At 33.8% G+C, this 20,801-nt stretch overlaps 1 protein-coding gene and 1 pseudogene across 4 annotated transcripts; both read right to left on the bottom strand.

Moving 5' to 3' along the window:
- Positions 1-5,677: 5,677 nt before the first annotated feature.
- Positions 5,678-9,224, bottom strand: LOC121218275 (protein argonaute 4-like; annotated as a pseudogene).
- Positions 9,225-16,613: 7,389 nt separating this feature from the next.
- Positions 16,614-20,514, bottom strand: LOC107886282 (uncharacterized). 4 transcript variants are annotated; one of them, XR_005916358.1, is made up of 5 exons: positions 20,224-20,514; positions 17,672-20,160; positions 17,228-17,415; positions 17,048-17,110; positions 16,614-16,968 (listed from the first exon to the last, which is right to left on the bottom strand). XR_005916358.1 is itself a non-coding variant. In XM_041097828.1 (4 exons), the coding sequence occupies exon 1, from the start codon at positions 19,607-19,609 to the stop codon at positions 19,217-19,219; it is 393 nt and encodes a 130-aa protein (XP_040953762.1). In that variant the 5' UTR covers positions 19,610-19,886; the 3' UTR covers positions 16,614-16,968; positions 17,048-17,110; positions 17,228-17,415; positions 17,672-19,216. The 4 variants fall into 4 exon arrangements, 2 of the variants coding, with proteins under 2 accessions (XP_040953762.1, XP_040953760.1); XR_005916352.1 differs by having other exon boundaries at positions 17,228-20,160; positions 20,224-20,512; XM_041097828.1 differs by lacking the exon at positions 20,224-20,514 and having other exon boundaries at positions 17,672-19,886.
- Positions 20,515-20,801: the final 287 nt, after the last annotated feature.

Genomic DNA, 20,801 nt, shown 5'->3' with positions numbered 1-20,801 from the left:
TAGGGTTTAAGAAAAGAAAAAAAAAGAGAAGAAGAAGAAATGGAGATGCCTCCATTTTTCAAATCAATCCCATACTGCATCTCTGTTTGTGATTCCTCCAAACTTCATAAGTAATGATCTATGGCCAAAGCTTTAACCCAATTGCTTCATATTCTTCTGCAATTATTTAGGTATGGCTATTGCAACTTTAAACTAGAATGTTGTTGCTTTGGGGGTCACACTAACACAAGGGGAAGGCAATTTACCCAAGCTTCTTTTTAGTCTTGATCATGACATGTAATCTTCAAATCTTCAAATTTTGAATAAATGACCCACTTGTTGCAAGATTTTCTTTTTTGATTTTTTTTCAAATTTATTCAACTCGTTTACTGGTTCAATCGATAGGTCAATTTTTTATCAAAAATTTAGATTTGGGCATATTGTTATCTCGATACAGATGTATCAAGCAACCATTTGTTGGCTAGCAGTGCAACATTATTTTTATAATTACTGATATTTTATGTTGTGTAAATTCTTACATTGGTAAAAACTAATATATATATATATATATATATTCCTGGATCCATAAAATAAATTGATGTTAGGAATTTGATAACCGCAAATGTCTACAACAATATTTAAAATTAATTTTAATATTATTATTTAACTCATTTATATTGAAAAGAAATATTTTTAAAAAATATTTATGTTATATATTACTTTTTGAGTTAAAGCTAAAATTATTTTAAAGAGTTTAGGTCGGTTCCAACTCAGACTTGGTAAGAAGAATTTATTTACTATTGAAACTCCTAAGTCACTAGAGTATCGAGTATATTCCTCAAGAAAAAAATAAAATCAAACATTGTCGAAACCATTTTCAAATCGAGTTTTGGAAAATGGGAATCGATTTTAAAAAACGAAAACGGGAGTCGCCATCAATCTTTTTAGGTGTGATTGGATCACCTTTAAAACATTTTGTTTTAAAATCATTAGTTTTGGTCCACGAAATAAAAGAACGGGTTCGGGAGTCGGTTACGTAAGAGGAAGGATTAGCACCCTTGTAACGCCCAAAAATTGGTACCTAATTAATGTCTTTAATGTCGGAAATTTAAAAAATTTTAAGATGTAATCCTCTTTAAAATACTTTGATTTTGAAAATTTGAGTTCACTCGTATCAAAACATTGACACTAAGTTAACCTTTTGGAAATCCCTATCTCGAAACGACAAATCGCCACATTCAATAAGTTAGGACACAACGCTTTGAAATTCCAAGACAGTTACTCGTATTTTGAAAATCTTAAAAACTTAGAAGGGTACTTGACTATTCGAACTCAACGAGAAAAGTTGCAACCCAATAAGTTAGGGTACTACTTTTCTCGAAGCTTTCAAATACTAAGCATTGCCTTTTTTATTTTTATCAAACGTTTAAATATTGTTTTAAATGACCTTTTAGAGTGACAATTCTATATTACGAAACATAGATATTCAAATAGCGTATATTACAAAGTATTATAACACTTTATATAAATGCAATCACTATATAGAGGGTAAAATAGAATAATAAAAATAATCATGCTAAGCAAATAGGAATATACCCAAAAGAAAGCATAATAAATGCACTAATTATATACAATATATCATAAATAAAACATTAAATAATATAAAAAAACATGGTAAATATTAATATGTAAAATATGTATGAGTAAAAATAGATGACATGCATAGCAAATGGATAAATAGAATCTACATAAAATATAAAATATACAATCCAATAATTTAATGTACACATGAATGGATTAATAAATGAAATGATGCATATAATACAATATATCAATGTACATATATAAAAATATGCATTTGAAAGTAAATTATAAAAGTCAAGATATTACATAACATATGAAATACATAACATAACAATAATACATTAATTCTAAAGTAAAAACAAATATTGTATAATAATAAAAAAACATAAGTTTTAAAAATATATGTATAATATAAACAATTGATAAATAGAATGAGCATATAAAAAATGTGATATTTAATAATAAATTTAAAATATAATATATAATAAAAAATATATTTATAAGAATAATAATTATATAAAATATATAAAATATATTGGTTTAGAAAAATAATGTATAAAATATCAAATATGTAAAAGAATTTATTTTTATAATGAAATGATTATATAATATATTTACATGCATAGAAAATATATATTTGAAAATAAACTATATAAAAATGTTAAATATTATGATATATAAAATACATAATCAAATGTATAAAAGATAGGGAAAAAAATACATATTTGAAAAATGAAGAAATTAAAATAAGTTGAAAAACTAAGATAGACAAAGAATAAAATAAGAACAAACCACAGAGAGTAAGAACGCAAGAGGGAGAGAAATTTGAGTGAATGCTCTCAAAAATTCTTATTGCTTCCCAAAACTCAAGTGCCCCTTTCACAATGAAGGGAGAGGCCTCTATTTATAGTTGAGCCTCCCCAAATCCAACGGTACAGATCAATTACATCAACGGTTAAGATTAAAAGATAGCTACAAATTAAATCTCCAAGATTACAAAATCATATCTTCTAAGATTGTATATCATATCTAAGATTGCAATCATATCTAAGATTGTATCATATCTAAGATTGCAATCATATCTAAGATTGCATATCATTGAAGATTATATTTCCATATGAGTTAAGCTTATAGATGGACCTTAAATCTTTTCAAGTAATGGGCCATTCCGATCGGGCCAAATTATATTTGTAATTCTAGACTGAACTTTGGACTTCGTTTTTTTGGGGGGGTTTATTATTTTTGTTTTTGGACTTATTTCTGGGCCCGGGCAAAATTGAGTGTCTACAACTGCCCCTCTTTGCTCATTGCTGTGTAACAGGAATAGAGCAAAGGCTATAAAAGGACCAATTTTGCCCAGGCTTGCCGAGTCTTGAATTCTTGATCCTTGATCTTCTTTAAATGGCCTCTTGACGGCTTCAATCTGCTTCACTGCAACTCAGGAAGGCGATATCTGCTATCTTTGATCTGCTCTCCGTTGAACACAAAGGTGCCAAATCTGCTTCTTCGATTTGTTCCCTGACAATACAGAGATGCCAAATCATCTCAGATTTGCTTCAGCGTAAACACATGAAAACCAAATCTGCTATGTCTTCAATTTGCTCCTTGTAAGCACAAGGATACCAAATCATCTTGGATCTATTTGAGAACATCTAAGAGTCAAATATGCTATGTCCTCGATTTGTTCCTTGTAAACACAAGAATGCCAAATCATCTTGGATCTGTTCCAGTCTAATCGTCTGAAGGTAAGTTCTGCCATGTATCTGCTTCCCATCGAAGTGGGGATGCCTGACTTCAATTTGTTCTCTGACAATACAGAGACGACAAATCATCTCAGATTTGCTTCATTGTAAACATGTGAAAGCCAAATCAGCTATGTCTCGATTTGTTCCTTGTAAGCACAAGGATGCCAAATCATCTTAAGTCTGTTTGAGAACATCTGAGAGTCAAATCTGCTATGTCCTCGATTTGTTTTTTGTAAACACAAGAATACCAAATCATCTTGAGTCTGTTTAAGAACATCTGAGAGTCAAATCTGCTATGTCCTCGATTTGTTCCTAGTAAGCACAAGGATGCCAAACCATCTTGAGTCTGTTTGAGAACATCTGAGAGTCTAATCTGCTATGTCCTCGATTTGTTCCTTGTAAGCACAAGAATGCCAAACCATCTTGAGTCTGTTTGAGAACATCTGAGAGTCTAATCTGCTATGTCCTCGATTTGTTCCTTGTAAGCACAAGGACGCCAAACCATCTTGAGTCTGTTTGAAAACATCTGAGAGTCTAATCTGCTATGTGTCTAAGAACATCTGAGAGTCAAATCTGATATGTCCTCGATTTGTTCCTTGTAAACACAAGGATGCCAAATCATCTTAGATCTACTTCAGTATAAAAATCTAAAGGTTAGATCTGCTATCTTCGATCTGTTCCCTATAAATACAGGGATGCCAAATCTGCTATCTTCAACTCGTTCCCTATGAACATAGGGATGCCATGCTGAAATCTTCAATCTGCTTCGCTGTAAGCACAGAAATGTCAAATCTGCTATCTTCGATCTGTTCCCTATAAACACAGGGATGCCAAATCTTGTTTCTTTGATCTACATTGTCCCATAAAAGACATAACCTGTAGAATGCGTATGAGTTCATGCCTAATAATTAGGATGTTATGATCGAAGTGAGTCAAATTCTTCTAATTAGACATGTTATAATGCAAAATGTTATGAATATGACCCCTATTTCGGACGTCATCACTCATTCATCTATCGAGCTTTCCATATCATTCTTCTCGACATATCGATCATACTCTGCTCGTATGCTTCGAATCTTCTCCATCAATTTGGTCTACCGTATCATTCCCCGATTATTACGACCCACTGAAGATATTTATGAAATGATCCTTTCTTAAGATTAATATTGCTTAAAAGGTCCAACCACCTTTTTGGCTGAAGAAAAAAATCTCTCGAGTATCTCTAACCCATACATATGAGAATTCCTTAAACAATTGTCTTGTTTCAGTTTCTTGTATTATCTAGAAATTTCTAGAGTAATATGCAAAACTTCATTTGTGAAGATATTTTAGTTCATATATCATTATTTCAATGCAACATGCTTTATGAATAATGGGAGACAAATAAATTGATCCTGAGATAATTAGATTTGGACAAATTATTGGAAGGAATGCAAAAAGATTAACCTGAGAACATATCTTTACGAAGAAAAAGAATCCAAAGATAGTAAATAGGACAGAAATCAGACGCCCCAGATATCACCGCTTGAGCGTCTATACACCAGCTCCATGAAGACTTTCTTGAGTTCAACATGTGTTTAAAAGACCCAAAGTAATTTGTCGATACCCCGATGCGGTTCACTCTTCATTGAATCAGATATAGCAAGATTACCGTGTGCTCTTCAAAATTTGAGATGCCCTTTCGGGTTTTCAACTCAAAACCCCTTTGGTCTCAAGGCGCCCTTTTCGGGTTTTCACCTTCGCCTCTCCATTTTTCTTTTTCTTTTTTTCTTTTTCCTTTTCCTTTTCTTTCTTTTTCCTTTTTTTTCCTTTTTCTTTTTTTCTTTTTTTTTAAAATAGAAGTCCCAAAGTGCCATTTGCGGGTTTTCACCTTGGCTTCACTTCTCCTTTAAACAAAGTACTCATTAACCGAGTCCGAATTCACTGGATCAAATAAATTCTTCCTATCTATTTCTTGTCAAAATCAGTGCACCTCTAGAGAAAGCCCTCTTTGCAACATATGGCCCTTCCCAATCCTTTTGCATGGGAAGGATTTCTTTCAGCACAAGGTTTCTCTTATGAAATTCTTTTGGACGAACCTTCTTTGTCATAAGTCTGTGTCATCCATTCTTGATACATTTGCTTAGGATGAATACTTTCAAGTTAAGTTTACTAGAGGTATTCAATTCTTGACTCCAAAGTTTAGAGGAAAAATCTTGATTCATAAACCCATAAGAAAGGGATTGCCCCAGCAGCAATCCTGGTTGTTGTTTGTCAAACCCTACAAAAAGATGGTTCAATGATTCTCAGCAGACAAGAATAAAGTTGCTGACTTCATCCTTTAACCTGGAAAGCTGAGGTACAGAGATTACTCCCGGAGCATACATCCCACCATGACTCGATGATATTTCTGAAGCATCCCTAATCTTTATAAAATGCCCCCAACTGTAAAGCTGCCAAATGAACGTAGCAAATAGGAGCCATAACAAATATGGTTGTGGTGCTCCTTTGATACATATAGGATAGAGAATGAACAAACTCTTGCAGATCATCAGCCGAAAACCCAACCTGGTCTAAGAGAACATGATAGTGGGTCTGCCTCGTGATTCCAATCATTCTAGCATGGGTACCAAGGTAAAAATCATTGTTCTTTGGATGACATACTTTGTTGTCAATGACAGTACCATGTAGCACATTGTCAGGAGATCCCTGCTGAAAAAACTTGGTATGATGATTTTTCGTACAACAATAACCACAATCTTTAGGGTTCCACTTCTCGTCAAGGAACTTGCAAGTGTCAATAACTTGATCAAAACTTGATTGACTTGAGACTCGCTAACCCCATCCCTGAAAATAATGATTTGATCAGGTTTCCTCTTCCCTGAACTTATATAGAAGTCTAAGAGAGCTATCGTCATCCACTTTGTCAGAAACTGGTTTTGAAGAAAGAATCTATCATTTTAAGCTCCAGAGACTGTGTACGGTCTGATGCCCTATAGCTCAAAATCAATAGCCACCGCCTGGAGCTAACCATCGTAACTATTGACGGCACATCAGACTGCTCAGGAAAGTCAAACAATGCACCCATTCCAAGGATGATGGTTGGAATCTTTGAAACAATTGGAATTGAAGGTGTTTGCCCCAGCGTAAGCATAGAGAGTAGGCGATAGTTTCTTATGCCAATTTTTACCAGTTTCGATCATCTTCTGTAATTTTTTTTTACTTCTTTTTCTTTTCTTTTGGCAACCTTTGTTGTACTGTGGTATGACGCATTATCTTTGAAAAGACTGCAAACTTTTGGCATTGTGCAGTTATATATAATCTTTTTTTTTTGAAATGGATGACTTTTGACTTTGTAATATTAGCATATGAAGCTATCTCCCCCTCTTAATGGAGTAGTTGACGTCCACAAAGATGAGTCATTGTCAGCTTGAAACTTTTGACGAGCTCGGGCCCATAACATACATGCCCTATAAGTCTTGACTCTTTTAAATTTGGCATTCATTGTACAACTGATGCGATCCATTTCCATGGTGGACCAACAGTGCCCCAAAACCTCATGTTTATCCTGGTAATTGTAAATCCTCCTACATGCGTCTTTGGACCAAATTTTTGAATTCCCATAATAGTCTCAACAAGGTCATGTTTTGTCTCCTCAGCTAATTCCAATTTCGTAATCTTTCCTTCCTCTAAGGCTATATTTCCTACCACCACTTCATGGGGTAAAAACCATTTTCAACAAATTCAGAAACAAGTCATAATTTCTGTCACCTTCAAAGTACTGAGATTCCTCTAAACAAATATTGCACTCAAAAGGAACTCTGAATCTATAGTATCATTGCCCTTGTCATTGATATCTATGGATCTATGATAGGCACACAAAAGAATATAAAAGGAATAAATGAATTCAAGAATGACTATTTACATGAAATGAAAATTTATAAAGAATGTCAAAGGTCAAAAGAATCAAAATGAAAGAATATTTACTTGGATAAATAATAAAAGTATGTTTTATTGAAAATAAAAATGTCTGAAAATGAGCCCACTTCTCAAAAGAAATCTCATTACTCATAGGCTTTAGAGCAACAAGAGTGTTCTGAATATTACTCCATAAAATTCCTAAAGATTACAGGAAGTTCTTCTGCAGTCCAATTGTTTAAAGAACTTCCTGGTTCGTAAGGGCGAATGCCCTCAAGGTTTCTTGGTTCAGTCCCTTCCTCATGTGTGACATTGATGGGATGATTTTTATTTCCAAACACCCCCTTCTCCGGGTAAGCTATCCCTCCTGACACAAAAGTCGGGAATATGTAAGGGAACGTCATTAATTCCCATTCAACTTTTTCACTCAGCCGTGACCCTCTTCTCTCTCTCTTTTTCTTTCTCTTTTTAATAACTTTAACTAATTAGAGTTTTTTTATGGATTTAAATACATGTGATGTGATGCAATGCAAATGCATGAATGCAAAAGAAAAAGAGATGTTGATCTTGAATTCAATTTCATTAGAATAACTTTTCTAGAAAATAGATTTTTTTACATGAAAATAGATTACATATGTGGTCTTGCCCTTCATAGTCCAAGTAAACACTGATCTTTCCTGTAAATTCTTTAAAAGATGCCTTTGCTAGCTCCTTACTGTTTAATCTGAGCCTCGATCTCTTGCTTGCTTATCTCCATAATACTCATCAAAAAGTGCCGGCTCTTAGATAATCTTCGTTGGCAATCAAGTCATGTATTCCTTCGTGGACTTCTAGCTTTCTCTCGTCGTGCTCTTGGATAACCTTTGTTGGCTTAAATCTCTGGCAATCACATCATGTATTCTTCCATAGACTATCAGCTTTCTCTCGTCGTTTATTTGGACTATATTCAGACGACCGCACTATAATCTACTTTACCAAGAAATTCGTTTCCTTATGACAAACTATTCTGTCTAGGAATCAAATTTCAAATCAACACATTTTCTTTGATGTAATGTAATACAAATGCATGAATGCAAAAAGTTATCGATCTCGATTCAATCTCATTTAGAAAACTTTATTTAGAAAAAGAATATCTTTACATATAAATGGATTACAAATACGCTTTCGCCCTAATGCCCAAAGTTTTAAAACAAACTCTTAGCCACGATCTGATTGTATTTCATATTGGTGCTCAATATGTCAGCCTGTACCGCCAATGTCTGTAAATAATCAGCTACCTCTTGAGTTTGAGCTACGACCTCACTTGTGGGGTAATCCGTGCAGCTAGGGACACCTCCTCCAATACCTGTGAAATTGTTTTGATTATCCTGAGAGAAAATGGTGAACAAGCAGGCATCACTATTCCGCAGTATGCTGCCTTAAAATGATATCCTATATCCTCAATGCTTCTTGAGAGTTTTCAGATTTCTGCTCCCGCAGAGCATTGCTTGTATGGGTATCCTCGTAGCATAGCTAATCTCTACTTTAAAGCTCTTCAAATGATATTGTTTTGCGTCCATTTTGACAGACCATCAGGGCTTGCATTTCCATTGTCTCTGATAAGTGCAACATAGTAAACTCATACTTGTTGTTTGGTAGCGGTCCTATAGTAAACGAGCTTTTTACCATTATAGGCAAAATTCTTTCCATCCAACTTATTTTTGTAGGTCTCATGCACTCTATCAATCACTTTCCTTCCAATACTCTTACCATCCACATGGCAACCGTCTTCATATGAAAGAGAAATGCTATAATGATAGAAGTGTCCATCAATACTCCCACACTCACTTTGAATTGCTCATCTATCCTCCTATCAAGCAAATACTGCAAGTCCCCTTAGTTATTGTAGAACAACTACTTGGCTTTATTACTCCATTGATCCCATATTTCCTTTAACTCCTGGAGATTATTTTGCGCCACACTGATACGAGTGTAACCCCATAATTCTGATGTGTATCCTTCAGCGTTTCCTTTGACCATTTATGGACGTTAGTGTTACCCTCCATTCTATCAAGAAGTCTGTTCTCCATAATAAAACTTTTTAACTTAAAAATTTACCGTGAATCGATACCTTTTAAATGCAAAATGACATGCACAAAAGAAAGAAAACAGTCAGTATCATATAATATTAATAAACATAAAAATAACCTAAGTATAATTCTATCTATATTGAGCTCTTACAGTTTTTCTATATGTGGTTTGTTTCTAAAGTTTAAGGTACCCGAACCAGCAGATTCCTCGATCCTCACCCATTATAGGCTCATTTGAATCGAGTTCAGTTCAGGGGAATACATTTTCTTATGGCTACATGGAGATGATAATCTCACGAAACCATAAGTACAGATGTATCCCAAAAGTGATCCACTATCTTACACGAAGGCGAAAACCTCACAAAGGCGTAGCTTCTCACTCCCACTTAAGGGTGTGACCACAACGGTAATGCAAATACAATCCGTATAATATAGCAACACATGCAATAATACAAACACATGTAATGCAAAGGATTAAATTTTAAAAATTTTTAATTTCCGACATTAAGACAAAAGGTAACAATTATACGGCTTGACTCTCTTATTAGTCCCCAATGGAGTCGCCAAGCTGTCGAAACCATTTTCAAATCGAGTTTTGAAAAATGAGAATCGATTTTAAAAAACAAAAACGGGAGTCGCCACCAATCTTTTTAGGTGTGATTGGATCACCTTTAAAACATTTTGTTTTAAAATCATTAATTTTGGTCCACAAAATAAAAGAACGGGTTCGTGAGTCGATTACGTACGAGAAAGGATTAGCACCCTCGTAACGCCCAAAAATTGATACCTAATTGATTATCAAATGTATTTAATGTCGAAAATTTAAAAAATTTTAAGATGTAATCCTCTTTAAAATACTTTGATTTTGAAAATTTGGGTTCACTCATATCAAAATATTGACACTAAGTTAACCTTTTGGAAATCCCTATCTCGAAACGACAAATCGCCACATCCAATAAGTTAGGACACAACGCTTTGAAATTCCAAGACAGTTGCTTATATTTTGAAAATCTTAAAAACTTAGAAGGGTACTTGACTATTCGAACTCAACGAGAAAAGTTGCAACCTAATAAGTTAAGGCACTACTTTTCTCGAAGCTTTCAAATACTAAGCATTGCCTTTTTTATTTTTATAAAACTTTTAAATATTGTTTTAAATGACCTTTTAGAGTGACAATTCTATATTACGAAACATAGATATTCAAATAGCGTATATTACAAAGTATTATAACACTTTATATAAATGCAATCACTATATAGAGGGTAAAATAGAATAATAAAAATAATCATGCTAAGCAAATAGGAATATACCCAAAAGAAAGCATAATAAATGCACTAATTATATACAATGTATCATAAATAAAACATTAAATAATATAAAAAAACATGGTAAATATTAATGTGTAAAATATGTATGAGTAAAAATAGATGACATGCATAGCAAATGAATAAATAGAATCTACATAAAATATAAAATATACAATCCAATAATTTAATGTACACATGAATGGATTAATAAATGAAATGATGCATAAAATACAATATATCAATGTACATATATAAAAATATGCATTCGAAAGTAAATTATAAAAGTATAAGATATTACATAACATATGAAATACACAACATAACAATAATACATTAATTCTAAAGTAAAAACAAATATTGTATAATAATAAAAAATATAAGTTTTAAAAATATATGTATAATATAAACAATTGATAAATAGAATGAGCATATAAAAAGATGTGATATTTAATAATAAATTTAAAATATAATATATAATAAAAAATATATTTATAAGAATAATAATTATATAAAATATATTGGTTTAGAAAAATAATGTATAAAATATCAAATATGTAAAAGAATTTATATTTATAATGAAATGATTATATAATATATATACATGCATAGAAAATATACATTTGAAAATAAACTATATAAAAAGGTTAAATATTATGATATATAAAATACATATTTGAAAAATGAAGAAATTAAAATAAAAAAGGGTTGAAAAACTAAGATAGACGAAGAATAAAATAAGAACAAACCACAGGGAGTAAGAACGCAAGAGGGAGAGAAATTTGAGTGAATGCTCTTAAGAATTCTTATTGCTTCCCAAAACTCAAGTGCCCCTTTCACAATGAAGGGAGAGGCCTCTATTTATAGTTGAGCCTCCCCAAATCCAACGGTACAGATCAATTACATCAACGATTAAGATTAAAGGATATCTACAAATTAAATCTCCAAGATTACAAAATCATATCTTTTAAGATTATATATCATATCTAAGATTGCAATCATATCTAAGATTGCAATTATATCTAAGATTGTATCATATCTAAGGTTGCATATCATTGAAGATTATATTTCCATATGAGTCAAGCTTGTAGATGGACCTTAAATCTTTTCATGTAATAGGCCATTTCGATCGGGCCAAATTATATTTGTAATTCTGGACTGAACTTTGGACTTCGCTTTTTTTTTGAGTTTATTATTTTTTTTTGGAGTTATTTCTGGGTCCGGGCAAAATTGAGTGTCTACAAACATAATCATCAAGTCAGTGCGTAATAGAAAAATTAGTTTAAACTTAGGGGATCCCATTTCGATGTTTTACTCTTAATGTTAGATTTTTGAGTTGATAATTATTTTTCACCAAAAAAAAACATAAGATGAATAGCTCTTTAGAAGGATTGCCTCCTTCAAGTTAATAGGCAAAGGGCAAAAGATCAAACCCTTAATAAAAAAAAAAGACCCATGAGAATGGATCCTTTCTCCCTCCTAACAACTAGTTTTTGTAAAGGATACATCCCTCTTAAAATTATATATTCTAAACTTAAAAACAATTTTCACTCAAAAAGCAAGAATGAAGAGATGGCGGAAATTTTCATTAACGATTTATTTGTTTTCATCTTTCATCTTTCTCTTGTATTGCATATTTTTGTAAGATATGTAATACGTGATACATGCCAACTTTTCCATTTCTATTTTTACATACTCTACTCTAACGTGAAGATGCAAAGTGTTATGTTTGTTAAAGATCTAAAGGTGAAAGGCAAAAGTAATATAAGATAAAAGGTTAACAATAATATATATATTTATCTTTGGCAGTAGACAAAATATTGATTTCAAAAGAGAATGATGGCCTAGCAAATTTGACCTAATTTGAGAATGAAACAAACAAAACTTACACAAAAAAACAATTTAAAAATAAATGGAACTTAACCTTAGTCTACTACTCTAGCACGAAATAGTCTGCCCTTTTTGGTACATTTTTTAGGTTTTTCTTTTTGTTTTGTCGTTTGTTTGCTTGACGGCGACGCACCTTCAAAACATGGAAACTAAATTAGCCCGATTAAAGCTTAATGTAGAAAAAAAACAGTCCTACAAATACAAATAGAGCCAAATATAAAAAGAGAAGCGAGAGTTTTCAGGTTAGTAAAATGTTTCTTTACAACTAGTATTATTCACTTCTCAGAAATGAAAAATACCATGACAAATTTATGACATCATGTTTAGGGTGTTCAAATTCGAGATTTGGGAGAAAAAAGATTTTTATTTCAATTTTTTCATGTCATGGATATAGATAGGATTTTGAAAGGGTCACCATAAACATTTAATAACCATTTACTAGTGTCACAAATTACAGTGGGAGGAGGATCCATTAAAAGTTCCCTTAATTCTGACGTTTTTTTGAGTACAGATCCATGATGTCCCTATTAGCATCTTTTCTGAGAACTTGGCTGTGCAATTGGAAAATTTTATAAGAAAATTTATAGAATATAATGGATCAAATTTTTGGAAAGAGAATAGGAATTATATGAGAATACGAGTCCAGATTGACGTGCGGCGCCCTTTGAAAAGGAAAAAGCAGATCGTGTTTTATGGAAATTGCACATATGTAAGATTTAAGTAGGAAAGACTGTCACTATTGTGCTTCTACTGTGGCCATTTGGGATATAATGATTTTTTTGCAAAGTAAAAATAACGCTAGGTGTGGAAATTGCTGAAATGGGTTGGGATTTATCGCTGCAAGCTCAATCTCGAAAGGTTTTAGCAATGAAAAGTGTTTGGCTGCCAGAAGAAGGACCGAGAGGATAGCCGAATAAAAGGAAATAATTTGTAGACTCTTGAAAACAAATCAAGATATGGACAGGTTTTTGATCCAGTTTTGGGATTCAATCTGGAAGGGAGGTCGCCCTTTTTAAGTCATTTGTGGGAAAAGCTATTAATAGATCAAGCTCTAATTGATATGGAGCACTATCTGAAAGATGGAGCCTTAATTGGAGAGAAAAGGAAAAAGAGAGCTAGAGGGGGGATTGAGGAGTCAATAGCAAAGGAAGAGATTAACACTTCAATAGTAAGGAATAAGAGATTGCTGGAGATTAATCATTTATCATCGGGGACTGCCAAGAGGTAAGCCGACCAGGCGCAATTAAAATCTTAAGCTGGAATGTCCATGGATCAGGAAGTCCACGGATAATTCGAAGACTTCGACATTTACTAAAGATACATAATCCCAAAATGGTCTTCTTTATGGAGACAAAATTATATAAAAGCCAGATGGAAAGAGTTCATTTTAGTTGTGGTCGCGCAAACGAGATTGAAGTTGATCCAAATGGTACTAAAGGAGAATTATGTCTGGCATAGATAAACGAGATTTGTATTACGCTTCGAAATTATTCAAAAAGACGTGTTAATGCAATTGTTAAAGATAATGAAGTAAAAGGCAAATAGAGATTCACTGATTTTTATGAAACTCCTTATATACAAGATAGAAATAATTCCTAGGTTATGTTGAAAAATCTACATAATGGTGAAGAGATTCATCGGTTTGTTTGTGGAGACTTTAATGAAATCATGTATGCCTTTGAAAAAAATGGAGGGTTACCTCAAGATGAAAGAAGAATGAAAATTTTCTGCAATGTTTTAGTGAATTGTCAATTAATGGATGTGAGGTTCTCCGAAAATTAGTTTACATGGCAGAAAAGAAATTTACCCGAGATAAACATTCACGAACGACTGGATAAAGGAGTTGCAAACGACGAATGGATGACCATGTTTCCTGAGGTAACAATTCAACACCTAATTCACTCTTTCTCAGATCACTGTCATCTTTTAATTAATACAAGAAGGGTTGAAAAATGGTTGAATGATAGAGTATTTAAGTTTGAAGCCTAGTAGATAATGGATGAGTCATTTGGTGAAGAAGTTAAAAACATTAGGGAGACATCATCCAGAAATTTGCTGCAAAAATTGGATAATTTAAAGGAAGGTTTGAAAAGATGGGCTGGACAAATTTGAATAAATAGAAGAAGAAGAAAAGAATTTCTTACAGTTAGGTTATCAAAACTTACAATAGCTGAAAGAAATGATTTTAATTTAGCAGAAATGATTGATACGAAGATTTAACTGAATTTTGAAATTGAAAAATATGAACGTTACTAGAAACAAAGAGCTCAAATAAACTGGCTGAAATTTGGGGACAGGAACACTGCATTTTTCCATAGCCAAGCCACACAACACCGAAGGAGAAATTTTATTCATAAATTGCAAGATAATGAAGGGAAAGAAACGAAGATCATACAAGAAATGGAAAGTATTGCAAGATCCTATTTTCAAAATTTATTTACGTCAAAGACAAGAGGAAACTATGATAATTTGTTGTCGGGTATTGATAGATGCATATCTGAGGAGAACAATCAAAGGCTTACGACACTATACACAAAAGAGGAGATTAGAGAGGCGGTGTTTGAGATGAGGCCCACAAAAGCACAAGGAGAAGATGGATTTCCGGCTTTACTTTATCAAAAGTGCTAGCACATTATTGGGGATGATGTCACCAATTTTTGTTTACAAATCCTAAATAAAAGTATAGAGGTTAAACAAATTAACTCTACTAATATAATACTCATTCCAAAAATTACCAATCCTTTTAATATAAAGCATTTTCGACCTATCAGTTTATGCAATGTGATTTATATAATTTTGGCAAAAACTATTGCAAATCCACTTAGAGGAGTTATTGATAAATGTATTGATATTTCTCATATCACTTTTGTACTAGGCAGACTAATTTCAGATAATGTGTTGTTAGCTTATGAAAGTCTACATACATTTAAATAGAAGAGGTTAGGGAAAAAAGGGTTTATAACGGTGAAATTAGATATGAGTAAAGCATATGATATTGTTGAATGAAACTTTATCAAAGAAATAATGATACAAATAGGTTTTGCTATAAATTGGATTGAAACTCTTATGAAATGTTTAACCACTGTTTCCTATTTAGTAATGGTTAATGGATATGCAGGAGAACTTTTGACCAACAAGGGGATTTCGACAAAGGAACCTACTGAGTCTATTTTTATTTCTTATATATGGAGAAGATTTATCTTGTTTAATGCGACTCGCAACTAAAGGACTACTAAAAGGAGTAAAAGTCAGCAAGAATAGTCCATAAGCATCATATTTGCTATTTACAATAACTGCATCTTATTTATTAAGGCTACAAATTAAGAAGCTACTTTAGTGAAAGGAATTCTAAGAGAATATAGAATTTGTTTGGGCAAATGTGTTAATTTCGATAAATCAACTGTCTTTTTTAATAGAAACACGTAAGAAGATGACAAACGGACGGTTGTCAATATTTTAGAGGTGCTCAGCTCAAACGATCCAAAACGCTATCTTAAATTGCCTTACATGGTTGGAAGAAAGAAAAGGGAGTCATTTTAGAATTTAAAAGATCAACTTAAGAAGCGTATTGATAATTAGAGTACTAGATATTTATCTCAAGAAGGGAAAGAAGTATTTATTAAAGCTATTATCCAATCCATTCCAACTTACATAATGACTTGTTTCCTATTACCTAAATCGTTATGTGCAGAGTGAGTATTATTGCTAACTTCTTGTGGCAAAAAGGATATGATAAAAGAGGAATACACTGTGCATGGAGAAACCTCTGCACTTTAAAAGAGAATGAGGATCTTGGTTTTTGAAATATTCACCAGTTTAATATCGCATTATTAGCTAAGCAAGGTCGACGCCTCATTGATCATCTGAATTTCTTATTAGCTAGAGTTTTTAAGGCTAAATATTACCCGCATTCAGATTTTCTTAATTCACAATTAGGAAACCTAACTTCACTTATCTAGAAGAGTGTTTAGGCTGCAAAAGGTCTATTGCAGAGCAGACTGTGCTGGAAGGTTGGAAGGTGAAATGAAATATCTGTTTCGGACGATCGATGGATTCAGATGAATAGAGCAACAGAAACGACAATGATAGAATCAAGTTAGTCTCAGATTTAATTGATGCCACAAATAAAACTTGGAAGACAGATCTAGTTAATAGTACCTTTCAAACGAATATAGCTCAAAAAATTTTGCAAATCAAACAGCTCATGATGGTTTTCAAGTGTGGAAAGGAGAACCATCTGGCGAATTCTCAGTCAAATGTGCCTAAAACTATTACAAGATGCTAGGTTGGGTCCTAATAACAATATAAAGGAATTCTACAAAAAGCTCTAGATTCTACAGCTACCTTTAAAAATTACAATTACAATTACAATATGGAGAATATCATGAAACTATATCCCTACCCTAGTAAACCTAAAGCATAAACGAGCAACTAATAATGTATTATGTCCTCGCTGCAGAAATGGGAAAGAAGATAGCACTCATGTTTTTCGACAATGTCCTATAATAGAGGTATGGAAAACGTTAGATCTTTTTTGGGTTATTAATAGCAAGATTCAAAGTTTATGGGACTGGCTTACCTGGATCTTTAAGAGGAGTACTTCTAAACAGTGCCGAATGTTCTGCCGCAGATTGTGGTTCATCTGGAGTTCAAGGAATAAACTTATTCATGAGAGAAAGTTAAAGACAGGAAGGGAGTTATCACAAAAAATCCAAAGATACATGGCTAAACTTGAAGGCTTGGCAGAAAGAACGATTACCTTAAACACGAACAGAAGCCACAGCCAACAAGGTGCAAATACCAGGGCGATGATTCAGATTGACGCAGCTTTTGACAAAAGAAATTTCAAATCGGCATCGGGCTTGGTTGTTTGGGGCCAGATGGGGGCACTCCTAGCAACGAAGACTGTTTTGAACACAAACGTTCCATCTCCGTTTGCAGCAAAAGCTTATGCAGGATTACAGGCTATAAAGTTAGAACTCTCGTTGGATCTCCTCTCAGTAACGATAATCGAGGACTCCCAAACAGTTATCAAAAAATGCCAAACAATGAAATCAGACAAATCAGTCATAGAGGCAATCATCAGAGATATTCAAAGCAAAAAGATTTGTTTTCATGAAATCAATTTCCAGTTTATTAACAGATCAGAAAATGTCTATGCCCACAAACTTGCAGAAGAAACTTTAAGGGAGAGGAAACGCACCTGGTGAGAGCGGCTCCAAATCTTTACCATTCGAATCCGGAGCGATGATGGAGACGGAACCCAGACTAAAACTCGTTTTGGGAAGAAAGAAAAGAATGAGATAGCAGGCAAAGGAAATATTGGAAAGGCTATCGACAGAACAGATGGGACAAGTGATGTGAAAAGACGATAGAATAAGGCGTCCAGTTGTTTGAAATCGACTAAGTGTGAGTTTGGATGGGCGGTGCGTTTACCTGCGGTTAGTGTAAAAACAGCGGTGGCGGTGAGATTAGATACTGTAGCGATACTGTAGCGTAAGACAAAAAGTAAGCTAAACGCACCGCACCGCACCCAATCGCCCATCCAAACCCACCCTAAAATAATAACATTAAGTTTCCTTTTTCTTTAGTAGTAAATGCGTTGTCTTTTTTACTTAGGGTTGTCTTTTGAATTTTGCTCTGTTTTTAAAAAGTAAGGCCGAAAGTGTGTTAATCTTTTAACAAGCCTGGACCCAGTCTTTGGATCCAGCTATGTTTTCCTACTTTTTTTATTAATAAATTTCTAGTCGATTATTATTCAAAAAATAATAATAAGTGGAACTTGGCATGAAGGAACTCAAAAGAAAAAATAGTAAGTAGAATCCTATAAAAGAAATAGTAATGTTTTTAAGGAAAAAACTGAGTAAAACATTAAAATTATAGAATCGCTTACAAGGACACAAGCTGATTCGAAGATGAAAGATTTGATTTTTTATATCTAAAATACTTAAAAACTTATATTAAATTATTTGGATATCATTTAAACAAACTAATATTTAATTTAATCTAAAATCAGCCTCAAGTTTGTCCATTTGGTATGACATGCATTATAGAAGCAAGTTCCCTATGTTGGATTCCCTCTTTTACCACTTACCACCAACCACAATGGACAGATTTTAAGCCGCAATCTCCAACACCTCAGTTCACATAGTGATGCTCAATTTCTTTCAACTTACTAAACCCATGTTCGACCACCAAATTCCTAAACTTGCTACTTATTTTAATGGAACAAACTAGAAAGCACCAAAATAACAACATAAAGAATAAATTACTTAGATCATCCTGACATGGATTTGATGCTTCTAATTACACATCAGGTTCTGAAAACAGTCTGATTGAACAGTAACCACCTATGAACTTCAGCCTCAATTAGTACACACAAATGGCAGGCACTGAACTCGATCATATGAATACTACACCCACTCCCAAATGATAATCAACTTGTTCTTACTTAAAAATTGCAGCTACATATTACCAAAACCTCAATTCCAATTCAAAAAGTAGCCATCATCTATGTCGAATCAAAAACAAATTCATAAGAGAGCATAATTTTAACCAAAAGCCTAACAAATTACAATTTGAGAAAACAGAGATTAAACAATATGACCATGTAATTCTTGTAAGATAATAAAATCCTTCATAGTAGCCAAACACAACAGAGAGAGAATTATAAATTTAAAACATCACAACAAAAAGTTTAGCCCAAACACAAGCGTTGTAAAAGAAAAAAAAAAGGCACTTATCTCACTCAATCCCGATTTTTAAGCCTCTCAAGGCGCTGATTCAACTGCTCGACCTTAACAACAAGGCCAGTAATAGAATAAAGAAGCCAATAAAAAAGGAGAGCGGCGGCTATGAGAAGCGCGTTGCGTTGGCTCTTCATGATGGATTTCTGGTGATGGAGATGCTCGGAAGGAGTACAAGAATCGCCCTCACAGCTAGGCCGTGTCTCGTATTTCCAGTAAATATCCACCAGTAGGAAGAGGCAAAACGGGACCACCGACAAGAAGGGTTTGAGGAGGCCACGAGTGACGGCGATCAAGCCCTTACGGAGACCGTCGAGGCCAGGTAGCGTGAGGAGGAGAACCATGAGGGCTTCTGCACCCGCGGCGTAGCCAAGCACTACCCATTCTAGCGCCATGCTCAGTTTGGGGGGATTAGATCTGATATTAAGGAAGCGGAGGTGGCTTTAGGGGTTGGGCGGTTTAGGAATGTTCTTTGCTTTGCCTTGGGGGAGGTGGGCAGAAATGGAGAAAGGAGGGACAGGTGGATTGTTGTGGCAGTGTGTGTGAGGAGCAATAACACATGGAAATTCGGATGATTAGGCCCAATTCAAGTTCAAAGGTTAAGGATTTGGGCCCTTTTAAAGACTTGCCAAGTGTACCATACTTCAAATAAAAAAGCAGGATAATGAACAAGCACTTGGATTCAAGTCAAAAACTTTTGGATTTATAATTGATGTAAATGCGGGTGAGGAGAATCATCATAACAAAATAATTTACATATAATAGAAGGAAGTGATTTTTCAGCCGAATCCAATCTCCTATTAACACTAACACTGCTTTGGAGTCAAGCTCAAATCCTATGTTTTTAATCCAAGCAAAACGCTATTGATTCAACAAGCTGAGCATCCAAATGCCCTGTCAAGGAGCTCCTTCTGCGACAAAATCCGCTTCTTGGCGAACCTGAAAGCTGCAAAAAATTATCAGCAAAAGCAATAAGATGATCATGATTGAAGTCTTTGTGTTACCATACCCATAGAGAGGTGAGGAGTCAATTCCTAGCGCACCGAATCTCCCATCAAAGTAACCTATTATAAAACCAGAGAGATAAGATTGTCAACACAGACAGAATTGCACTAGTACATGCTCAATATCCTCTGGCAACCTGTACCGCTCACATGGATACCCTTCCAATCAAGCAACACCTCACACTTGATAAAACTTGTCAAACACCTCCAGCAAAAATGTTTCACCTTAGGAGGCAAGTCACAATTCCAAATGCTTTGCCAACACCCCGTAACAGACAGATTCGGAACAGCAGTAAGCTATTAACATCCACCCTATAAACCGACAGTCTATTCATCCCATTAGAAGGTTTGAAATACTAAGCGGAAGCTTTAAAATTCTGTCCACATCTGAAGGTGCAAAGATTCCTCTTGTAACAACATCTCAAGCCGTTCCATCAAATTTTCAGGGGTGAGATATGCATGTAAAGAAGGACAACTAGCATGATAGAAGAAGATATGCATATAAAGCAACAGGGTGAATAAAAGTTGTGATTTAATTCATACTTACGATTTTCCCAATTTCAATTAAATCTTTATATATATT

This window comes from Gossypium hirsutum, chromosome A03 (genome assembly GCF_007990345.1).
Source record: "Gossypium hirsutum isolate 1008001.06 chromosome A03, Gossypium_hirsutum_v2.1, whole genome shotgun sequence".
Taxonomy (NCBI): Eukaryota; Viridiplantae; Streptophyta; class Magnoliopsida; order Malvales; family Malvaceae; genus Gossypium; species Gossypium hirsutum.
The sequence above is the reverse complement of the archived record's forward strand: the minus strand, read 5'-3'. Positions and strand labels throughout refer to the sequence as shown.